The sequence below is a fragment of the Siniperca chuatsi genome, linkage group LG23, assembly GCF_020085105.1.
Source record: "Siniperca chuatsi isolate FFG_IHB_CAS linkage group LG23, ASM2008510v1, whole genome shotgun sequence".
Taxonomy (NCBI): Eukaryota; Metazoa; Chordata; class Actinopteri; order Centrarchiformes; family Sinipercidae; genus Siniperca; species Siniperca chuatsi.
In genome coordinates this window covers 8945780-8971912 of record NC_058064.1, presented here as the reverse complement: position 1 = coordinate 8971912, position 26133 = coordinate 8945780, and the positions used below count along the sequence as shown (strand labels likewise).

At 39.7% G+C, this 26133-nt stretch overlaps 1 protein-coding gene across 7 annotated transcripts in view; it reads left to right on the top strand.

Annotated features, from left to right (window-relative positions):
• LOC122871350 (voltage-dependent calcium channel subunit alpha-2/delta-1-like) overlaps nt 1-26133 on the top strand; it is a 91489-nt gene that overhangs the window by 34497 nt on the left and 30859 nt on the right. For all 7 annotated transcript variants that reach the window (XM_044186361.1, XM_044186359.1, XM_044186358.1 and 4 more), the window contains exons 4-10: nt 3630-3689; nt 8218-8253; nt 8989-9124; nt 18020-18151; nt 19122-19191; nt 20041-20091; nt 22491-22590. In XM_044186361.1, the coding sequence (XP_044042296.1) occupies nt 3630-3689; nt 8218-8253; nt 8989-9124; nt 18020-18151; nt 19122-19191; nt 20041-20091; nt 22491-22590 (585 nt within the window). The remainder of the gene's footprint in view (nt 1-3629; nt 3690-8217; nt 8254-8988; nt 9125-18019; nt 18152-19121; nt 19192-20040; nt 20092-22490; nt 22591-26133) is intronic.

Here is a 26133-nt window from a genome sequence, read left to right as displayed (position 1 = left end):
CAGGCTGACTGTTTATTCTCAGCATGAACCAGGCATAGATCATCTTCATTATCTGTACTGTAACTCAGTAATATGCTCTCATTAGTCATTCTATAGCAGCTTGCTGATATCATAAAATTTAACGCCAGCTCATTAGCAAGTCCATATTTTTGTCGTGCTTCTTTATTCTCATTAATTACAGCACTTGCTGGGATAGGTTGAAATTATTTTTTCTGAATTTGGAATACTTTGCAACTTTGTGAATTTGTGTTGCATCCCAGTTTCTCTGACTTATTATCTGATATGTGTTCACGTGGCAATTCTAGGTGCAGCACTATAAATCTGACACCATTTAAAGCTGTGGCGAGAACCCTGCTGCAAAACTGCAGTTTCAGCATGAAAGAGCAGCTAAGTGGAAGACACTGATACAGCTGCTGACCTTTGACTCTTTGCACTCTTGATTTGCTGTATAGATTCTCATTAATGAATGCCTGTTCTGACAGCTGAAACTGTTGGCTGACAGGAGTCAAACACAGGGTCAGCAGGTCCCACCTGCAAATAAATTAGCCTACTTTAAGATAAATAGTAAACCGATAAAACATTACTTAATGAATAATGCGTCTGTTTATGTGTCTCACACACATTATGTGATACATTCTGGTGTAATCATTAGTTTCTGTCTGGTATATATGTATATAGATAGATAGATAGATAGATAGATAGATAGATAGATAGATAGATAGATAGATATAGAGAGAGAGAGGTATATTTTTAGCAACAGAATTTCTTGGTATAGTTACTGTGTATGTGAAGAAATGACTTGATCATTGTCAAACACTTTGTTGCACCCATCTCAATGATTTTGCGCTCATTAAAGTAAAAGAAACCTTTCTTCGTTTATCTTCATGCCTGTCTTCATGTTGTCTCTCTCTCTCTCTTGAAAAGCAACCAAGCATTTTTGTTTAATTCCTTTCAAGAGGCATCAAGTCCCTTTAGTCTTCTTTTCCTTGCATTATGGATCACAGACTGTGTATCCCTCCCCGGACCAAACAGAGGAAGGAAAAGGGGAGGAAGAATTGAATACTTTTAGTTAGTTTATTTGTAGAAGAATAGCAAGTCAGAAGAGATCCAATGAAAAGTGGCATTATCCTGTGAGAATGTGTGTACCTCCACATGTGCGCTCTCTCTGGAGAGTTTTAACTCTCAAACAGTGCATGCTGGGAAGTCCGCTAATATGCTGCTCATGTTTCTTTAGAAACTTAATTTAATGAGTTGAGTGAACTCAGCAGTACATTCATTCTCATCATTAATCATTTCAAGTCAAAAGACTTCAAGTCAAAGGAACTTTGTTTATAATTTCTCAAGTGGTCTGAAAATGAAAACTAGACATTTTTAAGTTGAATTAACTTGAGATAAGCAGTTTATTAAATTGACTGGTTGAAACACACACCCCAATCATTCTTTGCACCAATAATGACCTGACTGAAAAGCTATTAAAGCTAAGCTCCATTAAGTCAATGCAGCTGTGGAGCCAGTGGCAACTGGCAACTAAATCTGCAAGGGCATTGTGTGTTTGTAAATGTGCAGTAAAAAGACCACCATAACCTGATGAGAGCCATATTCCTCAAAAAAACGAAAAAACGCTTGTGTGGATGCATGGAGATTCACAAGGAGGAGGGTGGATGACCAGTTGGGAGGATATATACAAGAAATGTAATTTAAATATAGCCCAATTATTTTTTACCCTTAAAGGTAGGGTTATGCAATTCTGGAGAGATCCAATACCATGACAAATACCATGATATAGAGCAAACAACAACACAGCAAGTAATATAACTAATGTTAGCTAGGTTGTGGGTTTGCTTTGCTAGGTCGGGGGTTAGGACGAGGCATTTCCCATCCAGCACACCAGCTTCAGACAGCGATACTCACAACTCTTCTGCTACTATAGCTAACATCACAACAACAGCATTTCTTGGCAAACTAGACAGCTGAATCTTCGTGGGCAAGTCATTTAATGTTACCTGACACACAAAACATGGCTGGAATAGTGTTGTGTGGCTCCCATTTACAGAGCCAGGGCTGTGTACAAATACTGGATTTTTTTTCAGCCACACACACTGAACGGACAGCTAGCGGACTGTGAAGAGATATTCACTGAATTTGACAAAAAGACATGTATTGGATTAGACTCGCATACCCCACCTTTAATTGACAAATGCATTCTTGGCGGTGCACACTAACACATACAAAGATGTTAAATATTCAAAATGCAATGACGCTTTTCTCCCCCTGCCTTAACCACGCAGACACACACATAGTTCCATTTCACGTTTGCTCCTTTGCTAGCTGCGAGGTCCCACCACCTCTGACAGCTGCTGCTAAATTTCCCCCCTAATGAGACACAACCGAGAGGCTGTCGAGGTTACCGTGTTTCAGACCACAAGAGTGTCAGCCCCCGGGATACATTATGGGACGGCATGGTATACAGGCATAACGAGTCATCTGAAGCCAGATCTGCAGGAGGGGGTTTTCATTATCACAATGTTGTCTCAGTGCCAATTGATTAAGGAGTAAGGGGGGCTTTCTTTGAGAAAGAAAAAAGGAGCAGAGTAGGAACAAGAGGCTTTTATGGACTACTAGATGTTTGGATGTCTATATAGATGACTGATGGTTTTTCCCTTCTTTTCTCAACCATCAGACTGTTGTCTCTCTGATGATTTAATCAGATAAATTATGTATACTTTATCTTATTGTGAGGCTACAATGCAGCCAAGTGGTATAAGATTTTTAGTGCTTTTGGATGAGTGATTCTGAAATTGCCAACAAAGAAAAATGCACAGTTGTTGTTGTGTTTAAGGGTTGATTTTGCACCCAAACACGACAACTAATATCCAAGAATGCAAATCACAATCAGACTTTGTTCCACCTCTGTGATTCTTGCGACTGTCTTGTTTGATTTCACAGCAGAATTAATTCAATAATTCATTGTTTCAATCCCCTCCTCCTCTCATTTCATAAATTAATTTATTCCTTGCACCTATCAAATTCCTGCTCCTTCTGTGTGACTTGAAACCCTTAGTGCCGTACACATAAGCAGGAAGAGCTGGATTTGATATTTCCCAAGGGAAATTAATAGTACAGTGCATTTCTGGACCAGGTACAGATTAAAAACTGGGCCCATTATAAACCCATTAACCTAGTCATTAGGACCAGATCTGGGAAAAGATGGAATAGTTGGGTGTCTAATTTTAGCGCAACATTGTGTCACAGCTAGTCCTAATTCATACCTGCAGATGCTGACAAGAAATCAGGTATTTTCCCTTGTTCCTGCATCAGCAGCACCCTCTTTGAGGTGCTATAGGGTTAGATGTCATGACTTGACATGTAACTGATATTTAATTATCCATATTTTCTACTGCATTTATTTGTTAGATCACCCCGGTATGGAGATTTCTCTAGCTGCCTTGCTGATGGCTTTTAAAATGCCTAAATCAGCTAATGCAAAAACTCGGGGCCAAAGCTATTATCATGATGTTGACATTAATGTAGCCTTAGAGCCAAAAAAATCTTAAATTCTAAGTTTTGACAAGAATATTAAACATGGTCTAACATATTGTATTCCTCTCTCCTCCTCCCTCTTCTCTCAGAGGCTGGCATCACAAGCAGAAAAGTTTCAAATGGAGCACGAGTGGATGGACAACAGTGAGGTGAGTGAGCAGCTGGAGCCTGCTCTGATATGTTCATTATCACTGGCTGCATTACATACAGATCAAGTGGTGCCATGATCTCCATAAGAGGAATGGGGGGAGGGGCATGTTATTCATGATCCAATATGATTGGAATAATTGGATGGCAAATCTCATTACAATGACAATAGTGCTGTAATGACTTTATACAAGATTGAATTTCATTATTTTACATAATAGGCAGAAATAATCAGGCATGCTTACAGTGAACAGACACACGCACTGCTCACTCTCTGATATTGTCCATTAATCATAGTATTAAGAATACATTAGAAGGGACTGTACGGCAAATAATATGAACACACTATTATTTTACTCATTCAATTACTTTACCCAGTTGCTGGGTCAATGAATGCAGTGTCCCATTCCAAAATGGCAGTCTCTGAGAATTACAATGCAGCTCTGTTGGCTATTCACGGCCAGTGTTTTAGCTCCGGCTTTTTCATAATAAATGCAAATTGCAAATTTCCTTCCCCTGCTTTGCAATGAGAAAAGCCTCATGCTCTGGGCAGCCATTTAACAAATGACAAATGAAATTGTGTGTACACACTGTGGTGGAAGAACATCAAAGAAATTCAACCTTGCCATTTAGCCTATTAACTTAAAGAACTCTTCAGTGTTGTTAGCCACACCTTAATGATTCTTTTCCATATAAAGTTTTCTGCACTGAGAAAACGGGGAAGGAAATATCCTCTCTGGGGATAGATTCATTTAGCCGCTGTATTACTTACTGAGTTTGATCTTCCTATGGCCTGGGATGCTTGGCTAGCGAATGTAATACATTTTTTGGTTGATGTTATGGGGATTACTGCAATACCTAAATCAATTAAATATCTCCCCAGCATTGTAAATAGGCATATGTATATGTGTGCATATAGGGACTGAATACTAAGAGCAGCCTTACTGGTTTAAGCTAATGCTGCTGGTAGCTGTGTAGCTTTGCTGTAGATGTGCCCGAAGTAGGCTGGTAAACTGTGCGCTCTGCACAAATGTAGTGAATTCATATTGATATGTCCTTTGTATGAACATGTTAGTGTTATGACTTTTGAAATGTTTCTAAGAAGTGTAATGAGTGGATGTAGCATATTTTAGTGCTAAATTGGTCATATAATGTGAAATAATGCACTTGGCAAACAAGCTAGCTAGCTGTTGTGCTGAAAGTAACTTGTTGGTCATTTGTGGTCTGCTTTTTCTGAGCTGGCCGTGGCAAAACAACTGTATGGCTGACCAGTGCATGTGTTCTCTTCTTATCCAGGCAATAAAAAAATGGCAGCACAGAAATTGACGCAAGCCTCCTGTTCATCATACCTTCACCCTGCACTACACAATGCAAAGTCAAGGGGGTGCTTAAATTGCTAGCTTCAGTGGTGTCTGAACGAGGTAGATAGCAAGTCATTAGTTAACTTGGCCTATGTTTAGGGCTAGCATTTCTTCATTTTCTTCACAGAGAAAGTAATTTGAACTGGAAGCATGTTTTGGCAATGGACCGTCAGAAATTCAAGGCATAGGCTATTGTGATCAGTGATGACTTTTTGGACTAAGGAGACACTTTTTCTGTGTCAGGCAGAATTGTGGGATGGGCGATATAGTATTCATTGTTTTAAACAACTGATAAGTTACATCATGCTTTAATATTTGATTTTATAGAGCCACATAGATTGCAGATATGTACTGAGGTATTTAATGGCTTCAGAGATCTGTATTATTTTGATAGCGATAAGAGTTTTGCAGGGTTTTTTGCCTCTACAATTGACAGATAAAAATTTCATCACAGCTCTGGCATGGTTGTAGTTAAGTCAGAAAGAAAATGTGATGGCTTTGTATGTGCAAGTACAGCTCTAGTGTAACTTCAGACAGTGCTGTGTCTGCCTCAGGCTAGCCTCTTACTCTCAGCTTAGCCACACACAAACCTCTGTGTACCTTTATTGTCTCTGTGTGTACTGTATATCAGCCTTCAGCATCTGCAAAAAGGCTAATGTACGCTGTACACATGTTTGTGTGAATTTATTTGTATGTTTTTACAAAACATACGGGCTGTGTGATTTTATGCTGGTCAATATTTTCCAGTAAATTCTATTAACAAGGGATGTGGGCATTCTGTGTGAGATTTTATATGTTCTGTAATGTGAACATGAAACACATTGTATGGATTTGTATCATATTATTCAGTCTCTATATTTGTAACTTATGAGTATTTAAAATACCAAGTGGGGCATCCTGTGTGCTGCATGTGTGTGTGTGTGTTCATGTGCATGCATCTGTTCTCTGTCACCTTTGATAACTGGGCCAGTACTTCTGGGCACCTCTCCCTGCTGACTTTAAACACTTAAAAGGTGTGACTGCTGCAATAGAACCACACACTTGCATGTGTCTGTTCAGTGTAATATAATGCTTTTGGCCCTATTTACACTTGTTATTAAAATACAAGCTGTACCTAGCTTCTCTAATGAGATCCATTTGATTAAGTTGTATGTATTTACTTCTCTATTTATATTAGTTCTTGTCTGCACTCTCCCATTAAATGTGTGAGTCGGTTTGGAGGTGGCGCCGTCAAAAATAAACATTGCACATCATTAAATGCATTACTTTACAATCCCTATTAACTTTCATTTGAGGAAAAAAGGTAAACTTTTATGACTCCATTGACAAACCAGTGTTTGCAGCTGCTGTGAACGTGAGGGAAAAGCACTATAACTGGTAGGAGACGATCATGTTGGAGTTTTCCATGAGTGGATGGCATATTGAATGAGTCATTAGGTTTTTACAAACATAGGCATAAACTGCAGTTACACCTGGCAGAGATTGGAGTACATTAACAAGCATCTTCTTATCCAGACAAGATACAGATCTCACACACACTGATTTGGCAGCATCACACCTACCACAAGATGCCACAAAAATAATAGCATAGTTTATTTTCCAACCCTTCCCCTCCCTACATGCCTTTCACCATTTCTCACACATTGGTGTTCTTGCACACAGTAGCCTCCCCTGCAGGATGTGATGGTGTGACCTTGGTGTTATTATTACACCTCTTAAGGTGCACATTGTCTGCAGTAACATGACCTGACAGAGAACATCATGGCACAGTCTTATAATATCAATGCTTTTGTTAGTATATTTTTGCTTGCATGTGCATATCAGCATATGTGCTCAACACCTACTCTTTGCACATATAGTTGAACTTACACATCTCATGATATAACTCAGTAACAGTCAAAACAGCAAAACAGAGAGCAGATGCTAGCGTTTGGCACAGTTTACACAGCTTAATCGCTTATTGTGCGCTAATTACAAACTTTTTAAGCTAAGCTAACAATAGCAGTGGCAGGAGGAGTCACAGATCCCTTAGAGTTGCCATCCTGTTGGCTTGCAGCTCCAGAAGTGGTAGGCAGGTGGAGGGAGTCAGTGAACCAGCTCTGCAGCTCCAGGGCATCCTTATGTCAGCAGCTAGGCTAGCTCGTTAGCGCTCTGCTAGCCTGTGTACTGACAGGAAACCCAGCAGTGTGAGAGCAAAACAACACCACTTACTTCACTGATCCTCAGCGTCAAACACAGACCGCTGCCCTGCAAGGAAATATAGCAAGATTCAAATTATATCCACAGTTGCAGATGTAACTTTAAAAAGACCCAAATATGATAGTTTTACTTACTTCATGTCATCTTTTTATATTAGACTAAAGCCATTTTTAAGGGAGTATATGTTTAGCATCTGCAACTGTCGGTCAGTTTAGTTCCCTTATTCGTCCAAGACAAAGTATTGTATCTTGAAAACTAATGGCCAGATTTCCATGAAATTAGTTGTGAATGGAGTGCTAATACTTTTGTGACATTTCCTGAGTATGTTCATGCTCCTCAGAGGTTAAAACCTTTCCATTTTAGGCACTCCATAACACACTTACACCTACACCACCTATCAAAATGTCAGCTTTGCACACATGGCAGATTGCCATTCAGTTTGCTGAGTATATTCTCCCAGGACAAACCCACTTGATTTTAATGGTGCCATGGCCTTTCCACAACTGCCATCTTTCACATTTTAGCCTCACTACTGCTAGGACTCTAAGAATAGTTAAATTGCTAGTATGTTGTTTGTTCTGTCCAACACTTTGATATTAGTTGTAATGCATGGGGTTTTAGTAGGACTTTAGGCTTTTAGTCTTGTTTATTCCTTATGTAGAAAAGAAGTAACAGGGGAAATTAAGTGTGGGAGACACCAAATAGCTAAGTGGGATTTGGTCCTTAATCAGTGTGGACACATTTTGGGATTTGGAGACTTGTACACTGGATTTAAACAGCAACTTAACGGCAGCCAACCACACTCGTCACTGATGCTGGTTATGGTCAGAGGTAAAACACTTTCAACCAGACAGAGCAGTAAAAATGTTGTTTTTAGCCTGGTATTAAGTTACTTTTCAAAGATGTGTACTTCCTCTATTTGGTCATTCATTGCTCATCTTTTCCTGTTTCTCTTTCAATCTCTTCGCAGGCAGACAAAATTGTTTACTACAATGCCAAAGAGGACGTAAGTACAACTATTCTGATATTCTCTGTGTGATTAGAGATGCAAATTCCTCAAATTAAACACCACAAACAGCCCATATCAAGCCCTCCAGAGATTATTACCATGGCAACAAACCTGATAGATTTTATTGATAGCCTATAGGAATCTGTGAAAAGAAGTCTCTGTATTTGTAGATATGTGTGTGTTGCATGGGTAGGAATTATTGATGTTATCTCCATACTTGGTAAGGTATGCACGTGTGTATAAGCAGGGTTTTTCATGCATAAGGACCAGTATACGTTTTGGGCCCCACACTCATAAACACGAGTATGCATGCGACATTGAATGCTTCCCCTGGCCTCAAACGTCATCTGTCTGCTCTTATAAACAGGGATCAGGATCTAATTCCCCTCCACTGTCCCAGTGGGAAAGAACCACACACCCACAGCACACTAATGTCACTCTGTATTTGACTGACAGACCATCTCCCCTCTTTCTTTTTCTCTCTGGATGCCTGGGTTTATGTTTCACTGCCTAAAATTTAGATTCAGTTTCTCAATCTTTATCTGTCAGTAGTGACATTTCAGTGAATACTCAACATTGACACCTTGTCTTTCACAGTAACAAGAAACTGCATATGCAGTATGTTTACAAGCCGGGGTGTACACACATGCACAGACCCCTCTTAAGCCAAATAATGCTTTGCAAGATGGTTTTGAAACTCCAGGTTCTGCTTTTTCTCCCCCTTATGTGCAGCTTAATCAGACAGAGGAAGCAAAGAGAATGAAGAACCGATATGTTCCAGATGATTTCGAGATAGACCCCGACTTCAAACGACTCGTCTCGTACAACACTACTGCTGTCCACATCCCTACTGATATATATGAAGGCTGTAAGTTGAAACACACATACACATGCATTGTAGAAAAATGCATAATTTCTCTCATATCATCTACACATTCCTCTATTATAAATAGTAAAACATAGCAACCACCACCTCCCACCCTGCTCTCAGTCTCTCTTTATCTCTTTCACCACTATATCCAGTATCTACAGTACGTTCCCATGATGTGGAGCTCAGCCTCCCAGCACTGTCCGCAGTGTACAGTTCCACACCAAGGCTTGGCCATTCTAGCCTATATATAGCCCACATGCCAACAACCCAATGGCCAGCACACTCTAGCCCCCTCTTTGCCCTGGTCACCAGCTGCTCCTTTCCCTCGCGTTCATCGCTAACCCTGCTAACCTCTCGGGACAGTTGCACAGACTGTCAATACGTCTGCCAACGATAGGTCTTTTTGTGGGTGCTTTGTACTTGCATGAAGCTGTCCTCAGTTATTTTAGTGTGTTTATCACAGACTTACATGCTTCTTTCTTTGCTCTGTCTTAACAAAATTTTCTAGGTCATTGTTTTCATTATATAAACATAGTGTTGTGCATAGTTTGATTTTTAATTTTTAGCCACATTAGTGGCATGGCAGTAGGGACTGATGGATGCAATGAATTGTATCCCCAGAGGATCGAGTCATCAAGAGCCACATAATTGGAGTTTTATCCATTATACCTTACAGTGTCAAATGTGAAACGGACATTACTGTAAAATGTTAGTATCAGGGTAATGGCTTTTGCATCAATATATTTGGTTATTGCAGCAGGCTGTAACCTTTCATGATTACATGTGTCTTTGTAAGCCCTGAGTAAAAATGATTCAATACATGATACAGGTGAGTGTTTTAGTCATGTATTTATATGTGGTTTTCTTATGTTTGAGTGAAAAAGGTGGTTACTGAGTGTGTATTAGTTCACAGTGTGTGTTGCCTCAGTATTTCATTACACACACTGATTTGTACTTTTGCCAGTGATTTGAAAACAGCAATATGTTAAAGAAGCACAAGCTTCCTTGGAAGAGATAAATGGACTAATTTATGGGTGGATGACTATATACACAGACCGGAGCAGCACATATGTGCATACACACTCACACACAGGCATATCCTCTGGGTTATTACCCTCTTATTCAAGGACACTAATGAGTATAATGCAAGGATGGACTGACACAAAGACAATTATGCAAGCACATCTTGATACACACAGAAACATACAGTACAGGACATGTCCTTCCTTGCAGACACTCTCATACCATACATGCACACACTTAGTATAGAGGGAAGGAGACAACAAGCTTGCGATGAGACAAGTGAATATTAAATTAGAATTGACATGTGATCCGATAAGATAATCTTAATGAAATCTAGATCAATCCAAAGAAACACAATGTCAGCCCAAGCTTTATGGAAACCTTACATCATTGGCCTCTTACACTGCTTGACATGACACTTTATAACTAAAATGATATAATTTCACATGTTACACACTACATTTAACAAAACACAAATGCAGCAGGCATTAAAACAGTTAAATCATTTCCTTATACCCAGGCATGAGCTAATAGCCTCCTTGGCATTGATTTAGCATTCAATCTCAATTTCAGTAATGGTCGTCACACTGGGTTTGCTAAATGCAGTGGACTCAGTCACATGACTTTAATGCCCTTATACAGCGAGTCACTCCACATAAGGTGGACCATAAATGTGCAGAGTGACGGGCCTCCGAGGCCTCTGACTGTGCAGACATTTTTGTATTTGCCAAATGGCCAAATGCACTCAGTTATTTTTACATGCAACAGTTATAATGATGAAAGGGCGGGAGTTGGGATGGGCTGTTGGAGGAAGGGATTGTTCCTAGTGTGATTCATCAGTCTGTCTTTTGCTCTCTTTCTGCAACCATATAACCTCTGTCTTTTTCTTTCTTTCTTTCTTTCTTTCTTTCTTTCTTTCTTTCTTTCTTTCTTTCTTTCTTTCTTTCTTTCTTTCTTTCTTTCTTTCTTTCTTTCTTTCTTTCTTTCTTCCATAGTCTCTTCTCATCTTTTTGCTCCATTTTGTTTAAGTCAGTTCTTTTCGTTACATGAGTTCCCTTGCAGAATTCTGTATGCAGGGTCTCAATTGGATGTTTGTCGCAGTTTGTTACATAGTCCCCAAACCTCTGTCAGTGCAGCTGGTTCAATACATGATACATGGTGGTATATTTTAGTGATGCTGACTTTATGAGCCAGGTCTGCATTAGTACATTAAATTTAATTTTGCTTTTATTTGCATCAAAACCCATTATAGCATTTCTTTCAGCCAGACTGTGAACATTTATACTTGGGAACAGTTCAAGATTTTGGGAAACACGCTCATTCCCTTTCTCTCTTTGCTGAGAGTTAGATGAGACGATTGATACCACTCTCTGTCCGATAAATATGAAGCTACAGCCAGCAGTCGGTTAGCTTAGCTTAGCAAAAAGACAGGAAACAGGGATACAGCAAGCCTGGGTCTGTCCAAAGGTTACAAAATCCATGTATTAGCACATCTAAAGCTCACTAATTACAATTTTCTTCATCTTTATCTATTTTCTTTGTTTACTCAAATTCACATCAAAGCCAGCGTGGCTCTTGGGGACTTGGTCCAGCTGCTGGTCTGCAACAGCACATACCTCCGCGTAGAACCACAACTTTTGTGTCAAAATTTTGGTTTGTGTACAAATTAAATGAACAAGATACAATGTGCTATTTCTGAACTTTGGAGAGCACCATGCTAGCTGTATTCTTTTAATGGTTGGTTTACCTTAATTCGAAAAGAAACCTCTAGTGGTATCTTGCTATGCAGATTGTTTTGGTTGGAATTATATAGAATAATAATGATTCTGTTGAAATTTTTCAACGCATTGAGCGCCATAAATAAAATTTCAGGTGGCAGAAATCTTTGAGACAGATATCTCAAAACCTGGTCCATCTTTTTCTTTTTTTGTAACGTTGATGAGATGACCATTATTACTCCATATTTTAACTGCAGCATTCTGGCTTATAGGGTGTGTGGTATCTGTTTGATCTCTTCCAGCTCTCAGGCAGATGGTGGAGGGTGGGATCTGGGTGGAGCTCTAGCTAGCAAAGTAGCAAACCTAGGCTGGTGTTGGTGCTCCCTCTTTCTTTCTCTCTCTCTATCTCCAAGGACAGGCTGCCACATTGATGCCACTCCGGCTGGTCAGCACTGTCAGCGTTGCCATGGCAATGTGTATAAATGAGTGTGTGTGTCTTTGTGTTTGTAGAAGGAGACGCACATACTTAGACACTGATGTTTTATCTTGTTGTGTGGAGAAAGGACTGGTAACTTGATTAGGGGACTTTGTCTAGACAATGCTGGCGTCCTTGTGGTTTTTATTAATGCTGAAGGACAGATGTGTCATCCACCTCTTCTTCTTCTTTGATTGCCGTAGACTTTCGCCGCAACCCCCACCTGTTTTCATTCCTTCCTCTACGTCCTTTTCCCTTCCTCTTGGTTTGTTTTTTAGTTGCCTACTTATTTAGTCATATTTGCTCTTTTTCACCACCTTGCTCTGTTCTTCTTTTCCTCCTTTCCCTTTACAACTCTACCCCTTCACACCACCTTCCATCACTCCATCCTCCCTCGCTCCACTTTATTAAGCATATTAATAGTGGGGTGTGTGGAGACAAATGTGCTACTGTCTTTCTCCTCCGCATTAGTCCTGCTGATTGGAATCTCTTCTCCCTGCTGATCCAGTGTGGGTGGTCAGACTGAGATTCATTATCGTGTTTATGTGTGTGCGTGCATGCACGCTGGAGATGAATCAGAGTTTGTCTGTGTGTGTGAACGTGTTTGAGAGAGAGGAAGAAACACATGGGGTGTGAGAGTCGGCGTGTGTGTGTGTCACATTGCATGCACCTACTGTACTGTATATGGATCTCATGGCTGCATATGCGTGTCCTCTCGCTCATTAGACAGATTGGCGTGGATGCGATGAGAGGAGAGCGTCGCAGCCTTGGCAGGAGATCCGAGGCTCGTCTGATGCCCGTTTGCATCAACGCTGTGTGGCACCTGTCAGCCTGAGACACACACACACTGTGACATGCTGAGATACTGTGACACTGTGTATGTGAGCGTGTTTGTGTTGAAGTCACAGTCCCCGTAGCAAAGCTCACAGCGTATAAATTGATTTCTTTTTTCTATTTTCTTTTTGTACTCTTGTGCCACATGATACACGTCCTATTTCGTTAATGGAGCTGGATGCCAAACTCTGAGGTGTCTTCATCTCCATCTCTCTCTCTCTCGTCATCCTTCCTTCCTTCTTTTTCCCCTCTCTCACTGTTATTATGTCTGCAACCTGTGTCCTTGCAACAAGTTGGATGCCATCCCAGGATTTTCTAATCAGCTGATTGGGATTCGCATTTGGATTCCCCTCCATGCCAGAAAGTTCCCAGAGAAATTATATTTTACCTTACCAGCCATAAAACTACAGTTTTATGGCTGGTAAGACAGTAATGAAAGAGATTTCTGCAATGTCACATACTTTATTGTTGAATTCTTTCCAGATAATGGTAACCAACATCAACAAGTGGAAACTTGACAACCTCATGATCCACATGAGGTGTAAAAGGGCTCGACTGTCACTCAAGAAGACACTCATCAGTGTGTCTGTGTGTGTGTGTGTGTGTGTGTGTGTGTATTGTGTGAGTAATTGCTCCTGATCTCAAGGCAGTGAAGATTACCAAAAGGGCTTTTCTCACCATCATGACCTCGACAACTTTCTCATGCTACAGAACTAAACATGGGAGTCAAATATGTGTGTGTGCTGGTGTCCATATCTCTTTATCCCTTCCCCCTGGCCACCGCTGCTATGAGTATGTTGCGTGTCTCGACATGGTTCTCACACATGCTCATTATAACTACACTCAGCATTTCCTGCTGTGGCATGACCAAAATATCACCTATTTGTCAGATGGTCTCCACTCATCACCATCCATTGGCACACACACTTATATCTACATCGCTGGAATTGAACTGTGATCCACTGCTCCTGTTTTTCACATTTCCTTCCATCTTTCCTTCTTTTCCATCGTCTTTAACTCTTCGGCCCCTCCTGTGTTTACAAAGACAGGGACCACAGCATAATTATTGGGCCGCTTATACTTACGGTTTAAGCATCATGGTTCAAATTGGATTGAGTTCATCCCAGTCAGGTTCAACTGGGTGTAAAATCCAGACTGTCGACATCCCATGATGGGAGAAATATAATTTTTCAAAAATGGCTGAAAACGGCCAGCAAAGTAAAAGAGTGGTGTGCAGTGTGGTGTCCAGCTCAGCTGAAGTCCTCTGCAGCTCTCTCTGCAGAGTTTACTGCTCTTGCTGCCCACATCTCTCCATCCATCAAAACAATAAGAACGAGTGTTTTGATGTGCGTCATAAACCACTGGGACGTGTTGCCTTGCATGCCGGTTGTCCAGTGTGCTGTTCTCTGTATTCACTCAGTTGTTAAATATTCACTCCTTTCTGACTGTCAAGACAAAACAATCAGTGTTGGTGGAAAGATACATTATGTCTGAGTGTCTAGTCTTTGTAGGTCTGATAATCTTAAGGTGTGTTAAAGCTAAAGGGGATGTCAGTGAATGCCTGAAAAAGGGTCCGTTGGTGCTCACGTCACAAACAGTAGTGAGTGGCGAAGTATCATCGAGGATAGGGCCCCTTCTGATACGATGATTGCAGGTTCTCACCACTTCAGCCCCCACCATGTAATTACTTTCAAATGCACAGGCAGTTTCAGCCACCAGCTAGCTGATGACAGGGAACACCACAGGGCATCACTTGGCATGGCACCGTGCAGCTTTCCCTCCTCTCTCTCACCTCCTCCCACTGCTGCCAGAATCCTGTTTGATTTGTTTTTGAAAGCATCTACATGCCTCACAGGGAATATTTAGTATCTTCTTTTCCATATTCAGTTCCATTAATTTTCCATTAATCTTTTTTTTTTTTATCTTGCATGTCTTCACTTGTAAAGCATGTGATATTTGAAGAGTGTGATTTATGAAGCTGAACGCTATCATCTGAAACAATGACATTTCAGTCCTCATTCTGGCTCATTTTAAATGGTCCAACCAGAGACTTGCAAGGACGAGGGACAGGTACAGGTTTCCAAGACCAGACCCAAAAAGCTCAGTACTGGAACCAACCCAACAGTAATCTATTAGATTAGAGGACACGCCTTTGATAGAGATGCTAAGTGGTGCCTGACTTGTCCGGGGGGGGGGGTCTGCATCCAAATTCCTGTGGGAGACTATAATGGGTTTGTCAATTTTACACAAAGGAAACACATAAAAACAAACACAGTAAGGACACACTCTCCATCTCAGTCATTTATTGTGTCTCTCTTCCTCATCATGTATCTACACAGACACAAATCACCTACTGGGTTGGTCACTACATTGCCTTCCTGCAGTGGCAGCCGGTGGTCAAATGAAATACTGATTGTGCTCTTTCCTTGTTAGTTCACTGTTCAGTGTGAGCAGTATGAGAGGAAAAATACCAATGCTTCCTGTATGAGATTTTATTACCCTGAGACTTCTTGTTACTGATGTTACAGAAACCAGCAGGACTAATCCATTAAGGGCCATCCTCAGGGAGCATAGAGATCAGGCCTGAACAAATTGTCACCACTTATCATTGGGACATGCTTTGCTCTACAATACTACAGGGAGCCCTTTTAAGGCCTGGCCTAAACTCTCTCTTTATCCTACAAAGCATGGAATTAGAGCCTTGGTGAAGGAGGTGGTTCTGAGGAAGGGAAGGAGTGAGGAGCCAGAGGGAGCGTGAGAGCCACAGGACAGAAGCAAAGAAAACGAGGGAGAAGTGGGAAGATGAGAGAAAAAAATAATATTTTTCCAGACTTTATGTTTGGGCATTGCTTATTTACTTTGTTAAAAGAGTACACTATCCAAACAGAGTACTCACTGTACAAAAGCAAAACCCTTTTTGTAACTCTGTTGTTTTTGGGTTCTCGGAAATGTCTTTATTTGGCATGTGAGTGGTACTACAAATGTTTAAGGACACTTTTTAATGAGAACAAAAGTTTTATACAATTTGAAATTGTTGTTTTTGTCTTTATGTCTAAAAGTAGTGTTAACACATCGCAAATACTGTATACTCAGCTGCCAGTTTATTACGTACACCTAGCTAAAACTAGTGCTAGTCTTATACAGTTCAGCCCTGTGATAAATCAAACCATCCTACAGTTTGTCTTGTAGTCTGTGGTGCTGTTGAATTTGATTGCATTACTGTATATCCAGAGGTGACTACCCTGATTCGTATAAATGAGGTCCAGACTGAAAGTCTCAACAACATTTGCATGGATTGCTATGACATTAGGTAGAGACATTCATGTTATCCTCAGGATGAATTCTAATAACTTAGATGATTCCCTGACCTTTCATCTAGTGCCGTTCATCAGGTCAAAATATTAATTTGTCCACTACTTGGCCTTAGGACCAAATACCTGCAAAACTAATGACATTGTCATCAGCCTCAGCTGTACTTTGTATTTAGTGCTAAATAGCAAATGTGAGCATGATAACGCGTGCTAAACTAAGATAGTGAACATGCTAAACATTATACCTGCTAAACATCAGCATGCTAGCATACTAACAGTAGTATTTAGCTCAAAGCACTGCTGTGCCTAAGTGCAGCCTCACAGAGCTGCTAGTGTGGCTGTAGAGTCTTGTTTTGGCTATGTAGGTTTGCATTTTGGCAAATCTGCACCATGAAAATTCATGCTGCACTAGTTAGTTTCTGTTTGCACTGTAACCATGGATTACATTTTATGCTGAAGAGAAAGTCAAAATTTGATTATCATGAGTCTGAGATCTGCCTTACACTGACTTTCACAGTATGTATGGGACGTCTATGTGTTCTGATTTGACTGAGGTAAATGCATCAGTCAAGTGCTAGAGTTAAATTCAATTTCTTTCTCCCTCTCTCACTCTGCCATGCTTCTCTTTCAGGCGCCTCTTCCTGCTGAGTTGTCAATATAATTCTCTAACTGAGTTACAATTACAGGTGCTTCACACTAACTCGTTCATAACTCACTTTTAACCACGTAGCTTCTAGTTGTCTGTCACATATAACTCTGCCTCAGCAAATCCCAGACCCCCTGCCGCTCCCATGTCTCGCCCTGATGTTTCTTTTTTTTTGTTCTTTGTTGTTTCTTTAATCCAGTTGCTCTCACAAAAGCACACACACATATAGACAGGGGCATCCACACACACACTCACAAGCAAGTATGAGTCATGCACAGCATCACTTTGACATGCAGCCCACTCTCCCAGACAGAGCACTGCCTTTTCGATCAAACTAGATTGTTGGAGCATTAAGCCAGTAAGAGTTCCTGCAGCGAAAAACAAGTAAACAAAACGTTTACTGTATGTCTGTCCCCTGAGTACCAGGAAGATGATTTTGTCTTATTCCAGAAATATCAGATTGAATCATTCTGGTTTTGCCTCCCTCTCTCCTCTCTCCTCTCTTTTGCTCACTTTCCACCGCTGTAGATTTTGGCGTGTGTTTTCAGTGTGTTTTGAGAGCAAAAAAGTAAAAGAAAAGGAAATATCTCATCATAGAAGATTGACGTCAGTTTTAATATCTGTGAGGATGCTTCCTCTCAGCTGTCAATGTCAGTAGCCTAATACTGTGTGTGTGTGTGTGTGTGTGTGTGTGTGTGTGTGTGTGTGTGTGTGTGTGTGTTTTTTAGACTTTCAAGCATGGGTTCTCCTTCTCTAGAATTGCTTTTTCAGAGTAAATGGTTTTTGAAAAGCCTTGACATTTTGTGCTTGTGTGATTTTTATGATTTTGTACTTATGTACAAATGTGACTCATTTAATCTGTGTGTGTGTGTGTGTGTGTTCCAGCTACCATCATTTTGAATGAGCTAAATTGGACAGAGGCCTTGGAGGATGTTTTCCGGAAAAACAAAGAGGATGATCCTTCACTCCTCTGGCAGGTGTTTGGCTCTGCCACCGGATTGGCTCGGTATTACCCAGGTGAGCAGCCTAGCAGCCAATGGGGTTACTCCAACAGCCTGCTGACCTTCCTGTGGTCAGTGATGGGGACAGAAATTGCCACCAAAGGGCCATTTAATCATGTTGCAGGCAGATGCATGCAAACACAAGCAGACTTTTCTAAACACTGTGTTGCTGACGGCTGACTTTGTCACAACTCTTTCTTGTGATTTTGGGCTGAGAAAGAGGCATGACAGTCATGAATCACTTTTTGAAAAACATATAGCGGTATGTGAATACAGTCATGACCATTGTATTGTTTCAAAATCTCACCACAAAAGTCATTAGTTTACTTTTGAATTGTTCTCTATACTTCAAAGATTGCATTAACAGAACATTTCCACATTTTGGGGAATACCGTATGCTTACTAGCTTTCTTGCCAAGAGTTCATGTAAATAAAAATGTCAACAATGCCACTCTCATGTCCGTGTGCTAAGTTTCAAGCTAGCACCAGGAGGCAATTAGCTTAGCTTAGCATAAAGACTTAATGCAGGTGGGAAATACCTAGCCTGGCTCTATCCAAAGTCTGCCCAAAGTCTTTGCTGGTTCCCTGGACACTGGTCACCAAGACATAGTTACAACACTTAACTCCTTGTAAAACGACAACTTGCAGGAAAATCTTTGAACTTTGGAGCCATGCTTGCTGCTTCCCATTGCTTCCAGTCTATATGCTAAGCTAATCTTATGGCCTTCTGGTTCGAGTTACATACACTCAGAAATCAAACTGGGGTCGATCTTCTTATCTAACTCCCGGCAAGAAAGCAAATAAGCCCATTTTCCAAAAAGTCCAACTATTCTTTCAAGATATAAGAGATATTAAGATATATGAATATAGATATAAGACATAAGAGGATTTGGCCACTGACACACATATTCAATTACCTTGAACCCAAACTAAGTGAAGTAAACATACTTTCTTTTACCCATTTTTTTCCTTCTGCCAAATTCCAGCATCCCCTTGGATCAACTCGAGCAATTCGGCCAATAAAATCGACCTCTACGATGTGCGCAGGCGACCGTGGTGAGTGTGGACACTTGTTATCGGATGCGCAGTTTTGTTTCTGTGTCTCTAATCATCTCATTGTCGGTCATTTCTCTAGTATTTGTCAAGGGCAGACACGTGGCTCATTCAATCTACCTGTGTAATTGTCATATTAAACATTCATTTGCAAAAACTGTATTTGCATGTTGTATAAACTGATTACACATAAGAGCATCTGTACATACACACACACACACACACACACACACACGCACGCACACACACACACACACACACACACACACAGTTTAAAACAATTAAATCCAGGTCTCTGACCAAAGTCAAACCCACTCAAACAAACACATCAGAGCACTATGATGATTAAGCCACTGCAGATCAAAGGGTACCAGTACAAAAGCATCATTATTCTCCAAAAAATTATGAAATCTGGCTGGAAGCCACCAATATTCTTTTAACCATGTTATTCAATTTAATTAGCTTCAAAAGCACCATCAGCTACTGAGCACTCAAACTCTGAACAAAGACACACATCTGTTTGTTTATTAAAGAAATGGGAGAAGAGAGCTAATTAAAGAATACTAAGGTTTGATTGATTTCAAATGCAAATGACAGGAAGTGATATTTGTTTACTTGCTCAAAGAGATATAAGAGTGATGAGACTGCAAAATATACAGTCCCATAACTATTATGTGTTTCTTTGTGTTGTATAGATTCCTTAGAAATTGGTTTTAAAAAATCATTCATCATCATCATTATAATAATTGCCTGTGTGTCTCTGCGTGTGTGCTTTCCACTTCTGTGCATATGTACATCTCTTTATTTGCTCAATATTCACGACCTTTGTATGTGTCTGTGATTACTCACTAGGTACATTCAGGGGGCGTCGTCACCCAAGGACATGCTGATCCTGGTGGATGCGTGAGTGATGACCTTATGATTCATCTATTACAGTCAGATTTTATTTTCTTTTGCGCTCCAGGAGGCCCCAATGCTAACTCTATGACTGGCTTCACCCCGTTGTGCGCTGCGCTCACGGCTTCCTCTGCGCTCGTGTGACACTGACAAACAAAAAGTACTCAGTGTATTGGGTAACTTCATCATTTACAGTCCAGTTGTTTCTTCCTGTGATTTATGCTTTAAAAATTTAGGTTTAGATATTCAAAGAGGACTCTGGAGCAATATCTGTCATGACAGCAGTTCAGTCTTTGATTAGATTATAGAACTATAGATAATTTTTAAGAAACACAGGATTTGGATGTTTTCTGATTTCACAGTATTCATTTAAAAACTGAGGAAAGGGGGTTTATCCTCCATAGTTACCAAGACCAAAAAGTTGAAATGCCTTTCCAATTTAGGATATATAGAACTGTAAATCTACCAGCAATTAACATAAATATGCATCTACAAGTTCATATTTTACACCCGAATAAGTAGCATCAAATTGTTTTTTGTGAGGGGTAGTTATGGGAAACAAATTTAAAGGGTAAGGCTGGCAATATTCTATATTTTTATTATTGTCAGTCCCCTAAACAGAGCAAAACCAACAATGAATTGATATTATTAACAAGTGTTGTCTGTGTCTGTAAGCCTGATATCGTTTATTCCTCTGTCCCATAGACCTCCATTTTTGTCCAAAAACAATTAAAAAGACATCAATGAGCCACGCTGTCGCACTAGGCGACATGTTCCTTCATTACCATGAACACGGCCTGCATGCTTTATTTTGAGTCAATCCCACATACACCGTATTGGTGTTGTAATAGTCACTACAGCACCAAATGTGTATTAATCCGCAGCTGTAAATTTTCCCCAACAAATATACCATTTACTCCTGTTTGAGTAATGTTTACTAAAAACTACAGTGCCCAGCTGTTTTAGGAAATTACTCAGCTTTTTCAAAGAATGAAAATATATATTGGTGACATGTTTTTAAAGATTTACATCTTCAGTAGGCTTGGGGCTGAGTGCCACAGACCACGTAGAGGTGGTAGAAAGCCCTATCCTTTAATGCTTTTTTAATAGCATTTTTATATTGGTGTATTTTTTTTCCCCCTTATGACTGGCGATGACTCATCAATTTTTTACCTACATTATTTGCCACAACATTGCAACTACAGTACAAGAAATTCCTGCTGCATGTAAAACATGTGATTGTGAGTGCGGTGAATTCTTGTCAGCGTCAATATGATTTGTCTGAATTTTTCCACTCAGGTGGAGTTTCATTAGAAATGACACTCATAGCACAGCACCAGGGCTAAATGAAAGCGCAATATGATAAATGAAAAACTAAATTTGTCCACTTGCAGCTCTTAACACAGCTCTGGTAATTGGCACACAGAGGATTGATGAGGCTTATTAGACATTAAATGCTTTGGTGAAAAGAACATTAAAGGAACTCCACTTTTCTACATTTTTCCAGTTTCTGTCCTTTTCTATTCTTTTACCTGCAGGGACCAATTTAGTGGCATATTTATAGATCCACCAGTGCAGGGTCTCAATCTTGTTTTAGCAAGAGCAGTACAATATAGAAAATAATCAAAGCAGTCTAGTCTTGACAGTGCTGAGATTTTGTTATTCATTTTATGCTAAAATTCACAGTTTGTGGGCAAGCCATTAGCTGAGACATGGGGATGGCACTCAACTAATGTAATTAATAAAGATTACTAATGATAGCATTTTTGTCAATGTGATGGTTAATACGACCTCTAGCCTGTTTGGTAATGGAAGAAACTTGTAGTCATGAGGTCTGATATCTCAGCTTATAGCTCATGAATAGTTTAATGCCCTGCAGGCGGAAAGCTTTACAAATGGCAATGTCAGTTGTTGTTAGTGCATAGTAAGATATCTCGCCAACTAGCCAGACTGCTATGAAGTTTGGTATGGATATTTATTTTTTGCTGACCCACTGACCCTTTCTCCACCGCCTTGATCAGGAAAAAGATCCAGTTCTCTTATACACAAAATATCAAAGGGAAAATTAACAGAAATTTTTTTTGTGGTTTATTTATCCATCAATCCATTTTCTTATTTGGCTGTGGCGGCAACAGGAAAGCAGAGGAGCACAGACTTAAATTTCCAGAAAATCACCTGAATTTCCCAGATTATTTCATATTAGAGAGAGCACAAGTGGAGCAAGCGGGCAAAGGTGCAGTTAAAGAGCTTTGTGCCATTGTTGCATTAGGTTAAATTTCAATAAGTTGCATTCCTGCATGTTAATGTCCGATTAAATGTCCATTTAAACCATAGATCAGGTTTTTTTTATAGTATGGTATTGATTCATGTTGTAAAACACAGACCATCTTTGTTCCAAACTGTAGGAGTGGCAGCGTTTCAGGTCTCACCCTCAAACTCATCCGAACGTCTGTCAGCAAGATGCTGGAGACCCTCTCTGACGATGACTATGTGAACGTGATCTATGTGAGTATTCACAGCTAATACTTTCGAAATTCTTCTATCACTTCAAGTTACAAAGTATACATATTCTTCGCAAAATCCAGTTCAGAAAGTTGTTATGATTCTGTATATGTATTGAATTTCCAGGTGCACACATTGCTGAATGTTAATGTGGACATATTTGTGGCTTGGCTGTTTGAGTTGCTTTACTCCTGCGGTTTGAGTCATTGGTTTAGACATGGCAGTGACCTTTTGAGTGACTGAATGTACCGCACATGGATGGATCTTTATTGTGGCTGAATATGAGTATGGATGCATGCATGCTTGTGTGCTCATTTGTCTAACTCAAAGTATCTACAGTATGTGTGTATACATATATAAAGTGTATGTGTGTGAGTGTGCATGTATGGATAAGAGACATGTCTCAAGAGCATCAGAGCTGAATCCGAGTATGTGTGCTTAATAGAGCGAACACATGACACAGCTTGAGCAAACCCTGATATGCCACAAGATAAGTTTGACAAATGAATGTGTACTGTATTTATGACCCACACTTTGAATCAGTGGCATGTAATGGAAAGGCCCCTGCTAGCCTAATTGAAATTCTGTAGGAATCTGAGGCATCAAGGGATTTACTGACATGGGGATCGAGGAAATATTCATCCATCATCATTTAAAGCTCCATAGCAGGCTGCATAAGGCAGATTCGTGCTTCCCAGCAATATTAGTTGTGAAAAGAAAAATAACACAATTTTAAGTGGATACAGTGCTCATTTCCCTCTATTGGAGGAATTTGTGAGGAGTAGAGGCATGTTGGAGACAATTACACTGGACATGATTTTCAGGACTGAAATGCGGAGGGCACCACTCTAACTTGAATTTTGACCCTTAAGAAGCACTGCTAGAATCCACGTCTTTATGCTCTCTCTGGTGAAACAAAGTGAAGAGAATTAACCACTACCAAGTTGTGCTTGTTTTCCTTGTTTACATTGACTGTAACAGAAGCAGGTCCTCTACTGTTTTTATCTGACTGGACAAAGGACAAAAAGTTTCAAACACATTGAAAATTGAAATAGAGGTGACTCTTGCTGCCAAAATGACATAGATTGTTTCATCCCATTAGTCAGTCACGTTTGTCCTTTCTCTGAGAAATTCGATTACACAAGAACAGACATTCTTTCAATGTAACTGAATTAAAAGGCCCCCATAGCTGTTAAAAGGAGGGGTCAACTGGCCAATCACTGAAACCAATAACAGACTATCAGAAGGAAGGCAAGAACAACTGAACAAGACATGTCAAAGCTTCCAGGCAGAAGTAGCAGACATCCACTGCCCATAAATGAAGCACTTTCTGGAGAATGAAATTGATTTGGCCGAACAGTGACAGTTTCCCTGTTTCCTTTTATACAAATCTTTTATGTCTCACCTCGTCCACCCAACACTGACGTCAGCCTCCCAATTTTAGGAAAAGAAAGACTTAAAGTAGTAGATACATTTTTGGAAAATATGCTTACTCGCTTTCTTGCCAAGGGCTAGGTGAATAGATCAATACCACTCTCATGTCTGTTAAATAAAAGGCTACAGCCAGCAGCTGCTTAGCCTAGCTTAGGCAAATAACCCCCTGTAAAAATGATTTTCACACTTTGTTTTTTAATGGTTTAAACAAACAAGATATAACGTGTTAATTAGTGAACTTAAGAGGTGTGGGTAGAAGGATTTTGTTCGGACAGAGCCAGGCTAGCTGTTTCCCCCTGTTTTTAGTCTTTGTGCTAAGCTAAATGGCTGCTGGCTGTAGATTCATATTTACCAAACAAACAAGAAAGTGGTATTGATCTTTTCATCTAACTCTCAGAAAAAAAACAAATATACATATTTCCCAAAATCTTGAATCATTGCTTTAAGCCACTGTCTTGTTTTTTACTTTCTTTTTTGCTCTGGTTCTCTCTGTGTACTTTATCTTCTAATGGATCCCACACTTAAAAGCCTCCTTTTTTACCAAATGTAACATCACAAACTTAAGTTTACATGTTTTTTTATGTACAAAGTGGGCATGAATCACCCGTTATTTTTCTTATTAGAAAGCATTTGCATACCTTCAGCATACAGGTGGTCTGTTTGGCTGCAAACTCCTCAGCTTTCCCATTAATAAATGGATGTGTCTGCATTTTATCTGAAATCTCCTTCTTAATCCTTATTGCCTCCTCTTTGTCCTTCTTCCTAATGGGAGGGAACTTAAATTACTTTTTGGTTTGCTTTCCATATAAAACATTAATTACATTTTCTTTCACTTCCCTTAATAAAGCAGTGGTTTATGTTTTTGTTTGGAGCATTCAAATCAGCTAAGTGAAAGGGCTTTTGAAGTTAATGAAATCAGGAAATGGTATAATAAGTATATTGATGGCTGGATAGACCTTCCAGAAGCATTTTGAAGCTTTTTGAAGGTATGATCTGTTACAACCTTTCATAATAAAATAGTGTATTTAAAGCGACTGGATCTGCTCTCAGCTCTGTTGTGAAATTTGGGTTAAGTCACTCACTAAGGCAATATGTTTTTGTATGTTTTTAGAGTATGTGTAAGTGTATGTGAGTCTATATATCTAAATGGTCCTTTATGCTCCTTTCTCAATTCCAGTATGCGGCTGTGACTACTGTGTGTGTGTGTGTGTGTGTGTCTCATTCACACACGCAAGCATACACAATTAATTAACCAGAGAAAGTGAATAAAATTCCATAACCCAATAGTTAATTCATGTCTAACCCTTAATTACATGAAGTTGAATGCAGTATGCATTTATGCAAACTTTTAGTCTGAATATGTATGTGTGTATGCACTAAAAAGGTAGGCTTTAAAGGTATAAGACCACGGTGGTGACTATGAATACTTTGAGGTATTTTTTAAATACACCAACATATGTATAGAACATGCCCACATACAGTATGCCGTTCTACTGAGCTTTTATTACTGTGTCTGAGATATTTTAAGAAGTTAGATGAAGTTCTAACTAAAGATGGTTTATATTAGTGTGTGTGTGTAGGCGTGCGTCTGTTCAGAGGACGAATGTCTTGGCAGTATTTGCCCTGAAACTTCCGCCAACATGTTGAATAGTTGGAAACAGTCATTGTGAGCTGCAGCTTCCTTAGGCGTTCTAAAAACATAAACCCAAAAAAAATAGCAAAGACGTGACACATAAATTGTGTTAATTTTATCCTTTAATCGTAGATCCTGAATTTTGTGTTCCTTATTATCTTATATAATTTTGCTTAAATTGTCACTATTAACCACTCTGATATCTTTACTCTGTGTTTTGCATGCATTGCAATGATCTCTGAAACATTTCTTCTTGCTTCTGTGAATAATTTTTAGAATAATATAGAATATTTGGGCTACTTTGCCTCTATTCAAGTAACTGCTTTGAGAATTCACTTTAAAGTGCTGATTATCTTTTAAAAGCTGACAATACTGACAGTCAGCGCAAAATGACTTGTCTTTGTAGCTGCCCCTGTCATTGTACTCATTGTATTTGACATTTTATCTAACCACACACTAAGATCTTTGTTTTTCAGCTT